Source organism: Hyperoodon ampullatus (assembly GCF_949752795.1).
Source record: "Hyperoodon ampullatus genome assembly, chromosome: 8".
In the NCBI taxonomy this organism is placed as follows: Eukaryota; Metazoa; Chordata; class Mammalia; order Artiodactyla; family Ziphiidae; genus Hyperoodon; species Hyperoodon ampullatus.
The window spans coordinates 27150030-27165468 of record NC_136921.1 but is presented as its reverse complement, the minus strand read 5'-3'; the positions used below and the strand labels follow the sequence as shown (position 1 = coordinate 27165468).

At 37.3% G+C, this 15439-nt stretch overlaps 1 protein-coding gene across 1 annotated transcript in view; it reads left to right on the top strand.

The window, feature by feature from the left end:
• CPS1 (carbamoyl-phosphate synthase 1) overlaps positions 1 to 15439 on the top strand; it is a gene marked incomplete at both ends in the record, with an annotated part of 133910 nt that overhangs the window by 50881 nt on the left and 67590 nt on the right. Inside the window, 5 exons of the mRNA XM_079710487.1 lie at positions 4001 to 4145; positions 5605 to 5815; positions 7402 to 7600; positions 9651 to 9827; positions 13158 to 13276. Of these exons, the coding sequence (XP_079566613.1) occupies positions 4001 to 4145; positions 5605 to 5815; positions 7402 to 7600; positions 9651 to 9827; positions 13158 to 13276 (851 nt within the window). The remainder of the gene's footprint in view (positions 1 to 4000; positions 4146 to 5604; positions 5816 to 7401; positions 7601 to 9650; positions 9828 to 13157; positions 13277 to 15439) is intronic.

Genomic DNA, 15439 nt, shown 5'->3' with positions numbered 1-15439 from the left:
TGTGCATTTAATGTTGTCCCAGAAGTCTCTGAGACTGTCCTCTATTCTTTTCATTCTTTTTTCTTTATTTTGCTCTGCAGTAGTTATTTCTACTATTTTATCTTCCAGGTCACTTATCCATTCTTCTGCCTCAGTTATTCTGCTATTGATTCCTTCTGGAGAATTTTTAATTTCATTTATTGTGTTGTTAGTCATTTTTTGTTTGCTCTTTAGTTCTTCTAGGTCCTTGTTAAACATTTCTTGTATCTTCTCTATTCTGTTTCCAAGATTTTGGATCATCTTTACTCTCATTACTCTGAATTCTTTTTCAGGTCGACTGCCTATTTCCTCTTCATTTGTTAGGTCTGGTGGGTTTTTATCTTGCTCCTTCATATGCTGTGTGTTTCTCTGTCTTCTCATTTTTTTTAACTTACTGTTTTTGGGGTCTCCTTTTTGCTGGCTGAAGGTTCATAGTTCCTGTTGTTTTTGGTGCCTGCCCCCAGATGCTAAAGTTGGTTCAGTGGGTTGTGTAGGCTTCCTGGTGTACGGGACTAGTGCCTGTGTTCTGGTGAATGCAGCGGGATCTTGTGTTTCTCGAGGGCAGGTCTGCGTCCGGTGGTGTGTTTTGTGTTGTCTTTGTCCTTATGATTTTAGGCAGCCTCTCCTCTAATGGGTTAGGTTGCATTCCTGTCTTGCTAGTTGTTTGGCATAGGGTGTCCAGCACTGTAGCTTGCTGGTCATTGAGTGGAGCTGGTTCTTAGCGTTGATTTGGAGATCTTTGGGCGAACTGTTGCCGTTTAATATTATGTGGAGCTGGGACATGTCTTGAGGACCAATGTCCTGAACTCAGCTCTCCCACCTCAGAGCACTGTCCTGACACCCAGCTGGAGCACCAAGACCCAGTCATCCACACAGCTCAGAAGAAATGGGAAAGAAAATGAAAGAAAGAAAGAAAAAAACCAACAAAATTAAGTTATTAAAATAAAAAATAAAAAATAATTTTTTTAAATAGTAATATTTAAAAGTAATAAAAAAAGGAAAAAAAGAAAGAAGAGGGCAACCAAACCAAAAAACAAATCCACCAATAATAACAAGCACTAAATTTATACTAAAAAAAAAAACAAAAGCAGACAGACAGAACCCTAGGACAAATGGTAAAAGCAAAGCTATAGGCACAAAATCACACAAAGAAGCATACACATACACACTCACAAAAAGAGACAAAGGAAAAAAATATATATATCTGTGCTCCCAAAGTCCATTGCCTCAATTTCGTGATGATTCGTTGTCTCTTCAGGTATTCCACAGATTCAGGGTACATCAAGTTGATTGTGGATATTTAATCCACTGCTCCTGAGGCTGCTGGGAGAGATTTCCCTTCCTCTTTGTTCCCATAGCTCCTGGGGTTCAGCTTTGGATTTGGCCCCCCCTGCATGTAGGTCACCTGAGGGCATCTGTTCTCGCTCAGACAGTACAAGTTTAAAATAGCAGCTGATTAGGGGGCTCTGGCTTACTCAGGCCAGGGGGAGGGAGGGGTACAGAATGCAGGGTGAGCCTGTGCAGGCAGAGGCTGGTGTGATGTTGCATCAGCCTGAGGCACAACATGTAGTCTCCTGGGGAAGTTGTCCCTGGATCCCGGGACCCTGGCAGTGGCGGGCTGCACAGGCTCCCGGGTGGGGAGGTGTGGATAGTGACCTGTCCTCGCACACAGGCTTCTTAGTGGCTGCAGAAGCAGCCTTAGCATCTCATGTCCATGCCTGTCTCTGGTGTCTGCGCTGATAGCCGCAGCTCGCGCCCATCTCTGGAGCTTGTTTAGGCGGTGCTCTGAATCCCCTCTCCTCGCGCACCCCGAAACAATGGTTTCTTGCCTCTTAGGCAGGTCCAGACTTTTTTCCCGGACTCCCTCCCGGCTAGCCGTGGCGCACTAGCCCCTTCAGGCTGTGTTCACGCAGCCAACCCCAGTCCTCTCCCTGGGATCTGACCTCCGAAGCCCGAGCCTCAGCTCCCAGCCTCCCACCCACCGCGGGTGAGCAGACAAGCCTCTCGGGCTGGTGAGTGCTGGTCGGCACCGATCCTCTGTGCAGGAATCTCTCCGCTTTGCCCTCTGCATCCCTGTTGCTGCACTCTCCACCGTGGCTCCGAAGCTCACCCGCTCCGCCACCTGCAGTCTCCGCCCGCGAAGGGGCTTCCTAGTGTGTGGAAACCTTTCCTCCTTCACGGCTCCCTCCCACTGGTGCAGTTCCCGTCCCTATCCTTTTGTCTCTGTTTATTCTTTTTTCTTTTGCCCTACCTAGGTACGTGGGGAGTTTCTTGCCTTTTGGGAGGTCTGAGGTCTTCTGCCAGCGTTCTAGGTGTTCTGTAGGAGTTGTTTCACATGTATATGTATTTCTGATGTATTTGTGGGGAGGAAGGTGATCTCCGCGTCTTAGTCTTCCACCATCTTGAAGGTCTCCCCCCACCAATGTTTTTAGTATTAACAACCTTATTATTACTGTCAATCGTGACCAATGTATACTTATTCTCAATTAAAAATGTATTTTTTACAGTATAAAAAGCATTCTAAATACTTAGTTCTCTAAAAATATTTACAATGAAGATAACTTTGGAATGGGATATTTTAAAATTATTTATATTCCTCTAAAATAGTTAGTAAGCTGTTGAATGGTTTTCTTTGTTGAAACCCTAGCTTTTCATTTGAGAATAATGACTTGTATTGTTATATCCAAAGCTACCGCTTACTCTCTTGAGATTATAGTTAGCATTATTAGAAACTGCATTAACCTGATCTAGGTCCCTAAATTAATCTTTGTATAAAATATGAGACTTGAAAGAGAAAGAAGAAGCTGAGGCAACAGGTGAAGATGATCTCAATAGTCCTTGTGTCCGGTCTACTCCATTAGAATGCAAAAGCCTTCCTCAGATTCATCTCCTTTGTTTCCCAGATTTTTTTTTTCTATTAGCAGGCTATGCTAATGACAAATAAATCATTATTAAATTGTTCACACTGGCTACAGAGTTTCCTAACCACTTTGAAAACCTCATCATGGGTAGCTGTGGGGACAACTGTGTTACATTTTGAAGCGCACATGCTGGAGCCTGTAGTGTTTGCTGAGGTTAAAAAAACAGTGTTGAGACACATCATGGAATAACTTACATTGAGTTATTATTTCATTATGCTACCTGCTAATAATTTGAAAAATTCAAATTACTTTCCCCAGTTGCTTTCTTTTAGTTTCATTGCCATAAAAAATCAAATATATTATGAGACAAAGGGACATTTCTGTCTTGGATTTTCAGCCACTAAATGTCCTAAGGTCGGAGACCACCTCTTTCAGATTTTGGGTTCAGCATTCTACCCACCAGTGGGTACAGAGTAAATAAGGAATGATAATTATACTAATTCATATCTGTTTAATCAGGCAGGCATGATACACGATTCAGTATTTAAGCACTTAGGCAGTGATTACCCATAATAATAGTTGTGTATGATTCTTTTAATTCCCAAGTTTCATATGCCATCTTGGCTAACTGTTTACAACCATCATCATCTCCTTTCTTCTCCTCATCAACATCAACTGACTTTTATTGTGTGTGTTCTTTACAAAGCACCCTCAGCTATTTTAGAGAAAGACAGAATCTTTAGACTTATTTTTCCATATTTATTTGCACTTATCACATCTCTGCTTTCACAAAAGCCTAGCTGCAAAAATAATTTCATTTCCCTTTGCCTGATTGCTCAATTATTTTCTCTTTTTCCTAAATTAGTTTGATTTAATGTCATATCAGCACTTTGAATGGCAAGCCTCAATAATGTAAATCAAGCATATTCACTGCAGAATGCTATTCCTAGTACCTCACTGATTTTCCGACACATTGTGCCTTCTGGAGCATAGAGGAGGATGGAGACTAAGCTTGAGACTTCAGTGCAGACCAGGATTTAGGCCAGGGCGCTTTGCCAAATAGCCATGTTAATGCTAGTGCCTTTCCTTACTCTTTGATGTCTTTTGTCACCAATTTCCAGGCCTTTGCTATGACCAACCAGATTCTGGTGGAGAGGTCAGTGACAGGTTGGAAAGAAATAGAATATGAAGTGGTCCGAGATGCTGATGACAACTGTGTCACTGTCTGTAGCATGGAAAATGTTGATGCCATGGGTGTTCATACAGGTAGGCAAGGAATCTTCAAGCATTATGGTAATGGCTTCAGCTCACATCTCTGATGGCTCATAGCAGTCTTTATTAAGTTCTTTTCTTTAAATTACTATTCTTAGCATACACATTAGTGATAAAATTTTACACATGTATAGTATTTTACAGCATTGAAAATACTCTCATATTTAATTTGATCTTCACAGAAACCCTCTGAAGTAGGGCAGATATTATTATCCTGATTTCATTTGAGGAAGGGGTTAAATATAAGCAATACTGTGAAGGTAAAATCTGTAAGACTTGGTGTTGAGAAGTAAGGCATGAGGTTAAGAAGGCTTGAAGCAGACTGGGTGTTAGTCACCAAGTGAATGAGAAAATAGCCACAATAAATAGAAATAGATGAAATAAATAGGTTTCTCAGGAAGGGAAACTCGTTAGACTAGAGGGCAAAGATGATGACTTAGGATTTAGAAATGCTAAAGTTTAAAAGTGGGCGGAAATCTCAAGAAGAGAATGTAGAGCTGGAATTCAGGAAAGAGGATAGAAATAAAGAAGTTGATGCAAGGTCATAAAGAAAATAGCGGAAGCTGGAAGCATAGACTAAGAGTTCAAGGGCATAGGTGTAGAAGGAAAGAGAATAGGGTCAAGGACCAAACCCTGGGAAACATTTAGATTTATAGGGCAGAAGAAAAAGGACGGATTGGTGTTGAAGAAAAAGAAGGGAATGATAGTTACCATATAAGCCAATGCACAAAAATATTTTATAAAAGAGCTTTGGTTTTGACTGTAGCAAATACTATGAAAGTTCAAGAATGAAGATTTAATGTTTGCTTTTGGATGTTCAAGAGGACAGTTTCAGTGCAAAGTTGGTTATGTGAGCCATATGGAAAGGAATTATATGACTCTGAGTGATAAGAAGAACTGGTAAATTTTCAAAAGGTTTAGTCATGTAAGGAATGAGAGAGTTGGTTCTTAGAACCATCTGGCAGTTCAGAGAGGGACTTCTTGAGCCTGTAGTGATCTGAGCTTGTTTGTAGGCAGAAGGGATGGTGACTAAGGACTAAGAGATTGAAGATACAGGGGCCTATAATTGGAGAGAAGTGAGAAAATGGGAAAGGATGAGATTTAGAAAATTGATGGGTGAGAGCCAGTCTGGGTGAAGAGGAGCTGATATTTTATGGAAGGAGGAACTTGAGAGCTAATTTATGAGACATAGAAGGGAAATTGAAGAAGTTAATGTCAATCCAGTAAGTAGATGACTAAGCCTTGATAGCTTCATGATCTTGGGAAAGCTTAGAGTGATTTCTGTAAATATGTCAGAGTAATACAGGTAAAACCATCAGAGGGAATGTGCCTTGTATTTCCCTATGATAATTCTTTTCCCAGCAAACCCTCAGCCTATTCTGTTTCTTGTTAAGTTACTAAAGTTGGTTATTTAGATATGCTACCAAATAACAAGTGTTGCTTGGATGTACAGGTGATTCAGTTGTTGTGGCCCCTGCCCAGACGCTCTCCAATGTGGAGTTTCAGTTGTTGAGACGTGTTTCAATCAATGTCGTTCGCCACTTGGGCATTGTGGGTGAATGCAACATTCAGTTTGCCCTTCATCCTACCTCAATGGAATACTGCATCATTGAAGTGAATGCCAGACTGTCCCGAAGCTCTGCCCTGGCCTCAAAAGCTACTGGGTAAGGCCAGAACGATTGACCATGGGTTTGCAGATTGAACTGGAAAATTGAAAGCTAGTGGAAGACTGTGCTGCATTTGCAAACTATAGTCCCCATTTCTGTATGCTGACTCCCAGTCATGTCCTATGGACATGGTTATTAATGAGCCTGCTGCCAGATTGAGGCAAATGGTATTGCTAGCTGGCTTTGTTTGCTGGCTAATCGTAAACTAATCAAGATCTGAGTGGTCAAAGCAGGCTGTGAAAAATCTGCTTCTTAATTGCACTTTGCAGATGTTGTTAAAAAGTACAAATTAATCCTTAATTTTAGTCCTTCACTGACTTTTTTAGGTATATAACAAATTTTGGACAAATAATAGAGTTCACTTGTCTCAAGCATGCAATCACATTATTTTATTTTAGCAAAACTTCACAAGACCAAACAACAGTATGTTTTTTCTATAGGTAAATCTTGCAACTAAATAAATAAATTTGTATCTATTTAACAATTGCTAGCAAGCATGACTGGAAGGAACACTAATTAATATCTTTTGTTTCTATTAATATCTTTAACATCTGGTATTTAAATTACATGACATTTAAAAAATATTACTGGGCTTCCCTGGTGGTGCAGTGGTTGAGAGTCCGCCTGCCGATGCAGGGGACACGGGTTCGTGCCCCGGTCCGGGAAGATCCCACATGCCGTGGAGCGGCTGGGCCCGTGAGCCATGGCCGCTGAGCCTGTGCCTCCGGAGCCTGTGCTACGCAACGGGAGAGGTCACAACAGTGAGAGAGGCCCGCGTACTGCAAAAAAAAAAAAAAAAAAAATTACCTCTAAAGCTATTTTTATGTAGCTAGACAGTGCTACATGGAGTGTGGAAGGAGTGATGAGCTAAACAAGAGTCAGGAGACCTGAGTTCTCCTTCTGGTCCTTCTACTAATTTTGGGACTTCGGATACATCACTAATGTCTCTGTCAGTTTCTTCACCTCTTAGGTGGGGAAGTTGTACTAAAGGACTTATATGTAATTCTATAGCTCTGTGAATTAATTTTTCAAATACAGCTACCCAAGCTGACATTCCAGAAGAGTATGGTCAAGTTTCCAGAGTGTTAATTGTGTAAGGAGCCCAAAGTTCAAAGATAATTTGGAAACAGAGCAAGGACTCAGACTTTCAAGGACTGCATTTTATGACCTTTACATACCCCATAGTACCAGCTAACTCCACCATCTTCCTAGGTGCAAACATGTATATATTTTTATAAAAGAATATTTTGCAGATTCTTATCTTAGTGGAAATTATACACAAGTAAGTACTTTATTTATCAAGGGAGCTATTGATTTTGGGTTGAAGACGTGAAGGTTGGGAGTTGTAGCACTGCATGTCAGGCATAGACAGTGAACTCTTTTGTGATCTGTGCCTCTGTACTTTATCATGACTGACTTTATTTTATAAGGAGCTCTTAAATTTTCATACAGAACTGAGAATCAGGTGTGTTTTATACCTTGATGTGAAATAATACCAGAATTTCTAAGAAAAACCTATTTATATTTTGAGCTGTTTTTAATACTTACTGCTGAAAGAAAAAAAAATGTCTCCTCCTTTATAGCTACCCATTGGCATTCATTGCTGCAAAGATTGCCCTAGGAATTCCACTTCCAGAAATCAAGAACGTGGTATCAGGGAAAACATCAGCCTGCTTTGAACCGAGCCTGGATTACATGGTTACTAAGATTCCTCGCTGGGACCTTGATCGTTTTCACGGCACTTCTAGCCGAATTGGTAGCTCTATGAAAAGTGTAGGAGAGGTGAGTCCTTGGTTAATTCCTCTCTTTTATCCTTGTTCTCAGTTATTTTGTCCAACCCTAATGTCATTGAAAGTCTTCACTTTCCTTGGATACTGGGTTACTGATTGGAGGATACATATGAATTTCATTTCCTCCCTAGTGTTTCCACATAAGGCATAGCTGTTTTAAATCTTAATTTTTTTATCATGCTTCAAGGTGCACAATAGAATTATAACTCAAATGCCAGGAAAAGTTTTGTTGGTGGTGTTTCTGCCAAATCAACAACTGTTATCTAGTTTACATTTCCTGGAAAGGTTCCCCTTTCACAATGTGCATGGGAAAATTTGTAGGCCAAGGAATATGAGATAATTTTGTAATGTGTTAATTTAGGGTTTATTATCTGAAAGGTTTTTGTCTTCAGTGAATATTTAACACTTTACATTTAGTTCAACTCAAGTCAGAAAACATTTCCTGAGTTCTTACTACATGCAAGACCCTGGGATGATAAAAACAGTGAATAATATGTAGATAATTGTGACATTATCTCCAGCTGGTGAGTTCAGAATATATTCACAGAACTAAGTATAATATGAATTAAACTGTGGTAAAAGTTAGAATGCAGTATTTATATGCAGGTGCTGTGAGAATGTAGTAGAATAGGGTCAGGGAAAGCCACAATAGATATTCCACTGAAAAATGGCGAAATCTTCACTTAATGAATATGAAGTTTAATAATATAAAGTATTAAAAAGGACATATTTTGAGCAAACACAGTTATGTATTCCTTTATTATTATGTTTACTTCTCTTTTATTGAATGTACTCCATATACTATTATGTACAGCGTACTTTAATGAAGATTCATGGTGAATTATTTATAGAATTAGTTACTTTAGGGCCAACTCTTAAATATATAATACTTAAAATTTTTCTTAAATATTCCAAAAATATTTTCTTAATTTGATAATTCCATAAACTATCTTATATCTGGTACCCTCTCCTATGCTTAGGCTAGCAAATCTATGAATATATTGTATAACTCTTCAAATACCACTATGCCTCATAAATTACATATCTGAATTGGACTAATATTTTGTTTATCCCTGCTCTTGAGACTCTTCCCTTATTTCTAATTAAATTTGGAGCAGTGTGAAAAGGTTATCTGTTTGGCTTTAGTGATCTTTGAATGTGTAGCTAGTCACGCAGTTGACATGAAGACTTACTAAACTGACATTAATGAGAATTCAGGTCTATTTGAGGCATCACGGAAGTTTACTGAAGGCAGTGTTATGACTGTTATTATTTTAAATTGTAGACCAAAAATGCATGGCAATCTATTATTCCATGGAAAGAATCAAAGACAGTATTTATTCACTGAAAATAACTGGGTAGGCTTCAAGGTTAATTTTAGTTCTCACTTGTAACTTGTCCAAACTAAATCACCACATGGTTTTCCTAATTGATTAGCATACAATCAGCTGCAAAGATTGTGGGAAGACATGTTGAATTTGTCATGGGGAATTTAGTCTCCTATATTCAAAATCTGAATCTGTCAGTATTTGTTATGATTCTCAAGGTTCTATTAATATTAATGCTTAGCTATAAAGAAAACCAACCTGTCTGGGATACTGACTGATACCCATTTAGAAATAGTTCTGTTTTTGTGTTAATATATGTCTGGTTTCTCTTCATTTGCTTTTTTATTCTAAAGGACATCTGCATGAAAGCAAGATCTTATTATCTATTAAGGAAGGGTCTATGTTCTCTGGCCACAGATTCTTTCTTTTAATGCTATGGTCCAGAGCAAGTACAGGTGATTTCCTCATCAGTCTTAGCAAATCAAGCTAAATTCCCTAAGTGGTAAAAGAGTGACCTAATGATGTTAAAGACTCATTACATCAAAACCATGGTAAAAAGGCAAGAAAGAAAAATAACTTAAATTTGAGTAGCATTCTTCTGATATATGTCTTGTTACTAAGTCTTTTCTGAAAAATAGTCAACTTCTAGCTGTGTTACAAATTAAAAATATGCAAGCTCTTTTTAAAAATATGAGTCTTAAATGTGTATTACAGGTCATGGCTATTGGTCGCACCTTTGAGGAGAGTTTCCAGAAGGCTTTACGGATGTGCCACCCTTCTATAGCTGGTTTTACTTCGCGTCTCCCAATGAACAAAGAGTGGCCATCCAACATTGATCTCAGAAGAGAGCTGGCTGAACCATCCAGCATCCGCATCTATGCCATCGCCAAGGTAATATGTGACAAGGGGCCGAGAGCTACCTTTTTTTTCCTTTCCCAGAATACAGTCAGCTTGGACTTTAATGTAAAACTGAATCACAAAGTGGTCTTGAATTCAGGAATTTTTGGAAAATCTTTAATTCTCTTTAATAGTATTAAACTGGAGATTTCTATGGACTTCATCAGATTATTCTATAGCTAATGAAAAATTACCCTTTTTTATTTTCACCTTAAGCCTGGACTTAAAGGGAACACTGCAGTTTTAAAGGATGATCACATAGATAAAATATTCTTCCCTTTTAGTATGTATATTATCAATACTCTTAAATGTTTGATAATATTGACTTATGATTTCCCATCACTCTCATTACTTGCTCATTGAAAATGTGTAAAATTATATTTTAGAAAGGAAGATGCGTAAAATGGTATCACTTAGTATGTCCTACCTAAGACTCTAGAATAATCTTTATTTATTTGATTCTTCTTCTGTGTTTAAACAACAAACTCTAAAGAACTTCCATGATTATAGGCTTTTCTATGTAATTATTTTATTGGTCTTACTTATAGAACAAAAAAGCCCCACATTTCTCACTTCCACCCACTAGTTCCCTTTAATGCAAATTAAATGCCATATTAATCTCCTTTCATGTTTACTATGCTTAGAGTTTTGAAGTTTTAGTTCATCTGATTTTATAAAAGGTGATTTGGGCAGCTGGGATCTGTCTGGTCAGAAATCCTTGAATTGCTTTTTGACATTTAAGGAAGGTTAGGTATTAATCCTCCAACAGTACCAAACCACACTGGAGCTACAAAGTCCTCTGACCATTTTATGTGTGTGTATGTACATGTGGGATGAGTTGATGAAAATATGAATTTTGTCTTTAAAAAGGGAATCTGTCTTTGTGACTTGTCTTTGTAGCAACAGAAGAATGCTGTTAGTGATTTCAAACTCTGCAACTTTTATGCTCATTTATAGAAGGAGGAGAGGTAATGTTTCCTTCATTGCATTTAATGTATATTCTCCTCACCATTATGGTTTCTAAATGCAGAATATTTCATTTCCATTGAAATTCTGAAGTAGTCTGAGAGATACTAGTATTTTTTGATGGACATTTCTCAAAGTTGACTTTCAAGGGAATAGAGAATTAACATTTTTCCATGGTGGTGGGAGTGATAATAGTAATGAGACATCATTCTAGAAAGATGTTTCACCTTCTTTATTGTTCTTATTTCAGTCTTTTGTTTAAAAAGCAACCTACAACATTCATACATGTGTATATACGTGTATGTGTGTGTATGTATGTATACATATCATTTTTTTTCCAGACAAAGGACAGTAAATAGATTTTTTCCTTGAGTCTAGTAATCATACTTCTGCCATTTTGAGGTGGATGAACAAGGGAAGTATTTCCAAGTTCCCAGTGAGGCTGTAAAACTCAAGCATATCTCTCATTCTTTCCTAACAGACTTATAAAGGATGAGAATTCAGGGAAAATGTGTGGAGATTCTTTCTTCCACAGAGTATGAGCAAGAAGTGCAGGGTCTGAGGTATAAATTATTGCCTGCCAGCGTGCTGGGAGAAGGAACTGATTTCTGTTTGTTAGAGGTCATCATTACTGTTCATTTCCACAGCAACCAGGAACTTGGTGATTTTGACAAAGAGTGTAAGGAGTGTGGTGGGCTGAAGGGGAAAAAGAATGAAGGGAGTGAGTAAATCTTTGCTCGCTTTCATACTTCTTAGAAAGGGCAACTTGCTCTGAGGTCTGATTTTTGCAGCAGTCTTATTTCAGGATGACTGGATCATCACCTCTTTTGATTTGGGGAGAATACAGGGCATTGTTTTTATTTGGGGAACATTAGAGTAACCTCAAACTTGTTTGGGGTCATTACGAACTTCATTACAGCTGTGTGACATGGCAAAGCTGCAGCTCTTGAAAGACCGGCAGGATCTTGCTTTCTGTTCAGAGCTGTAGATGTGATTCTAGTTGGCCTTCCTCACAGTAAAATGACTGCAGATTCTAGGTCCTTCATCAGTCGCAGGGTGATTACTGTGTGCGATTGTGTGAAAATGTCCTTTGGTCTATCAAAAGTGTCACTACTACCTTAAGGTTCTATTCCCCTCACAGTGTTCATGGTCAAACAGCCAATTGTCCCTTAATCCCTTAGCAAATAAGGCATAATATTAAGTCCTTGGGAACCTGGCTATAGTTATAGGGAGAATTAAACAAGAAAACATAAATAGACTTATGAAATGAATATGTCTTTTAGTATTCACATTAGATGTCATTTTATTCTAGTGAATAGAATTATGAGCTATATTGTTTCTCAACATGTATGATCATGGTCTCTCTGATACCAGAAACAAGTGAAAGTTTTAGGAAAATTAAACTCCCTTGGTTGAAATATAACAGCAGTTATTAGTTCATATATTTCCTAATGGGATTTAAAAATATAGTGTGCCATAATAAAATATGTTGTTTTGAAATATTTGATTATCATTTTTCATTGAGTATAAATATGTATCTAAACATAGAAAAGAATAAGAGTAGGCATCTTTTGAATATAAAGGTTTTGGTTTTGAGAGTTTATCTCTTCTTTCAGCTGCCTTTTGTACTCAGCTTAATGACCCATAGCTGTAATTTTACTTTTGAGAAATTGCTAAACTAAGCTTGAGGAAAAAGCTGAACTGCCTATCAGAACAGAAGTTATTACTACATTGTTTTGGAATATATTAGGATTTTGTAAAGTGCCTGTCTTAGCACAAAAGGCACAGTAACTGATTCAAAATAATTTTTTGTTTGAAGTCTTCTGTGAGGAAATATTTGAGAGAAATAACACCAAGCCAAATGTGATCCATAAATTCTCAATGACTGGTTTGTGTGAATATGGAATGAAGTGATAAAAATATGCTAAATATGCTGAAGGGTAATTATCCAAAATACAAGTTAAATGATCATTATATTGATTCTACATTTTCTTACCAAGTTGGAGTAACTATAGTTTCAAGATATTCTCTTTAATGCCAAAAAGATATACCAGATTTAGAATATAATTGGTAACACAGTCATATAAAAAGCAGGGAAGCAGAGCCTGTTACAGAGATTTTTCTGAGCGCACACTACTCTGATGAACTCACAGTACCTCCTGTGCATGCCATTTGTGGATAGAGTTGGCAGTATCTGTAGGTTTATTGGGAGGAATGTCAACGATGTGATATCAGTTTCATTCTCAGTCTGTAGCCTCAGGCTCTCTTAACATGGAGAGGAAAGGCTGCTATATTTTCAACCAAATAAGACCTTTATAAGATGTTTGCCAAAGAAAGCATCTATTCTCCTTTTGGCAGGCCTTGGAAGACAATGTGTCCCTGGATGAGATTATGAAGCTCACATCCATTGACAAGTGGTTTTTGTATAAGATGCGTGACATTTTAAGCATGGAAAATACACTAAAAGGGCTCAACAGGTAAGGCACTAGTGCTCTGATTCACTCCAGGTATCTTCTGTGCAGTTTTGTCTTCCTCTTACCCTTACACATTTGGCCAAAATTCTGCTTCAATGAAGTAAATAGTGCCAATGCTGCAAAGCAATAGCCATTACCAGAAGAAATGGCAGTTTTTAGACGTTTACCTTTTCAAAGGCATCTATTAATAATTTTAATTGTCTTTTACCCCTGCCCTACCCTTGACATGAAACATAGTGTTGTTTTTATTAGGTCTTCTGAATTTACAAAAATTGGTGTACATTTATGGATTGATGTGCTATTTAATTACCAGACATTACCTAGATTTAAATTTTATTAATCAATAATGAAATGAATACTATTTCTGTTTTCTATACATTTTCCAAGTTCTGAAGTCTATTTTTCTCTTTTAATATCAACCTACGTATTGCTGTGTATTGATGAGCAAACATATTCCTCTTGCATTCTACTGATATTTTTAACATTGGGACATCCAGTTCAGCATACAAATAAGCCACATTAAATTTTTGTTAATAGACTCTTTACCTCTCACTAATTTGCATTTTTATCTCCTTTATGGCCAATTATTTTTAAAATTTTATTTCATGTTCAGAATATTCCGATAATGTCAGTGTTTTAAAATCTACTTTTTTCTATTTCCTGAGAAGATCATTTGTTGAGGCAGCTCAGGCATATGAAGTCACAGATAGGTTTTAAACTTGGATCTGTGATAACAGGAACATGTATTACCAGTTTAAGAAAGACAGTGTAATTCTCTTTAGCTTCTCCCCTTTAAGAGGGCTTTGAAATACACTACTACTGGAAAGAAATCTCACCTACAAGCCTAGGCACATGTTTAGAGAGGGAAAAATTTTGTTTGCAGAAATTATTCTCAAATGATTTTAGTAAATGTAGAAAAATTAATTGCTTAAAATGTTGAAAACAGTGGAAGCTCTCAAAGCCTGGATTTCTCGACTATTTAGAAACTGCAACATATAATCGGGTTACTGGGTTTACCTAATCAAAATGTACACAAACTGGGCAATAAAAATGTACACAAACTGGGCACTTGCTTTTCTTATTGAGCAGAGGAGGTTCTTTTTCATCTATTCAACAATCACCCACAACAAATGCTTGGTTTTGAAAATGGGGGACTCCAATCTGCCAAAAATGAAACTAGCTGCAGTTGCTTGTAAGTCATCCTTTGTAGTGATCATATAAAATGAACAGTAGATAGAAGTTAAGAATTGAGCCTATACATTCATCTTAGAATTTTGCTGACTTGAGGTTTCCTTTCTTGGTTTATGATGCCAGCAGAACTTCTGTGTTGAATTATATAGTCTGTTCCACTGTTTTCAGTTTCAGACAACTGATTTCAAATGCCTGTGAAACCATTCCAATTAAACCACATGAGGGTGCTAGAAACTTACAGTATGCCAACCATAGCAGTGGAAGAGTCCTGGGGTGAAAAACAGCAGATGTTATTGTGATTTAAATTTCCACTTGATATACATTCTGATTTTTGGACAGATTCAATGTTTTAATTGAATAGTTTTTGTTACAAACAGAAGGCAGGTTGAAATTCTAACTAAGCAGAAATAAGTGTATATTGATAGTGAAAAAGCTGTTTGGAGGATTATTAGAACGACTCACAGTCATAGGTCACTTACAACATCGTTCTGACTTCAACATTCTATTGCATTTTTTGCTGTTAATTTGACATTTTAAAATAAAGTCTCCATTTTCTGGCATTAGTATAATTGTAAATAGAGATTTTTCTATTGTTCATAATCATCTACAATATTTTTTTATATACAACTTAATAATTTAAAAGATTCTAAAACATAATACTTAAAATTGTCTCTTGCTTCAAGACCTCAACAGAGGATTCATGGTGTTAGTAAACCTAAACTCTGAACTTATTATTATCTGATGGACACTTTACGTCTTTTTTTTTTGAGTATCTTAGATGCACACATAGCAATTCAATAATGACTGTTATTTAGAGGTGTTGGATAAATAGAATAAGAACAGATGGCTACTGAAGCTACCTGTCTCAGTCATTCTGTGGCACATTGGGATCTGAAGTCGAAAGGATATTGCAACTGATGGTGGGTGAGTGCAGGACTTACATTTTTTTGTTTGTTTGTTTGTTTTTGCCCTATT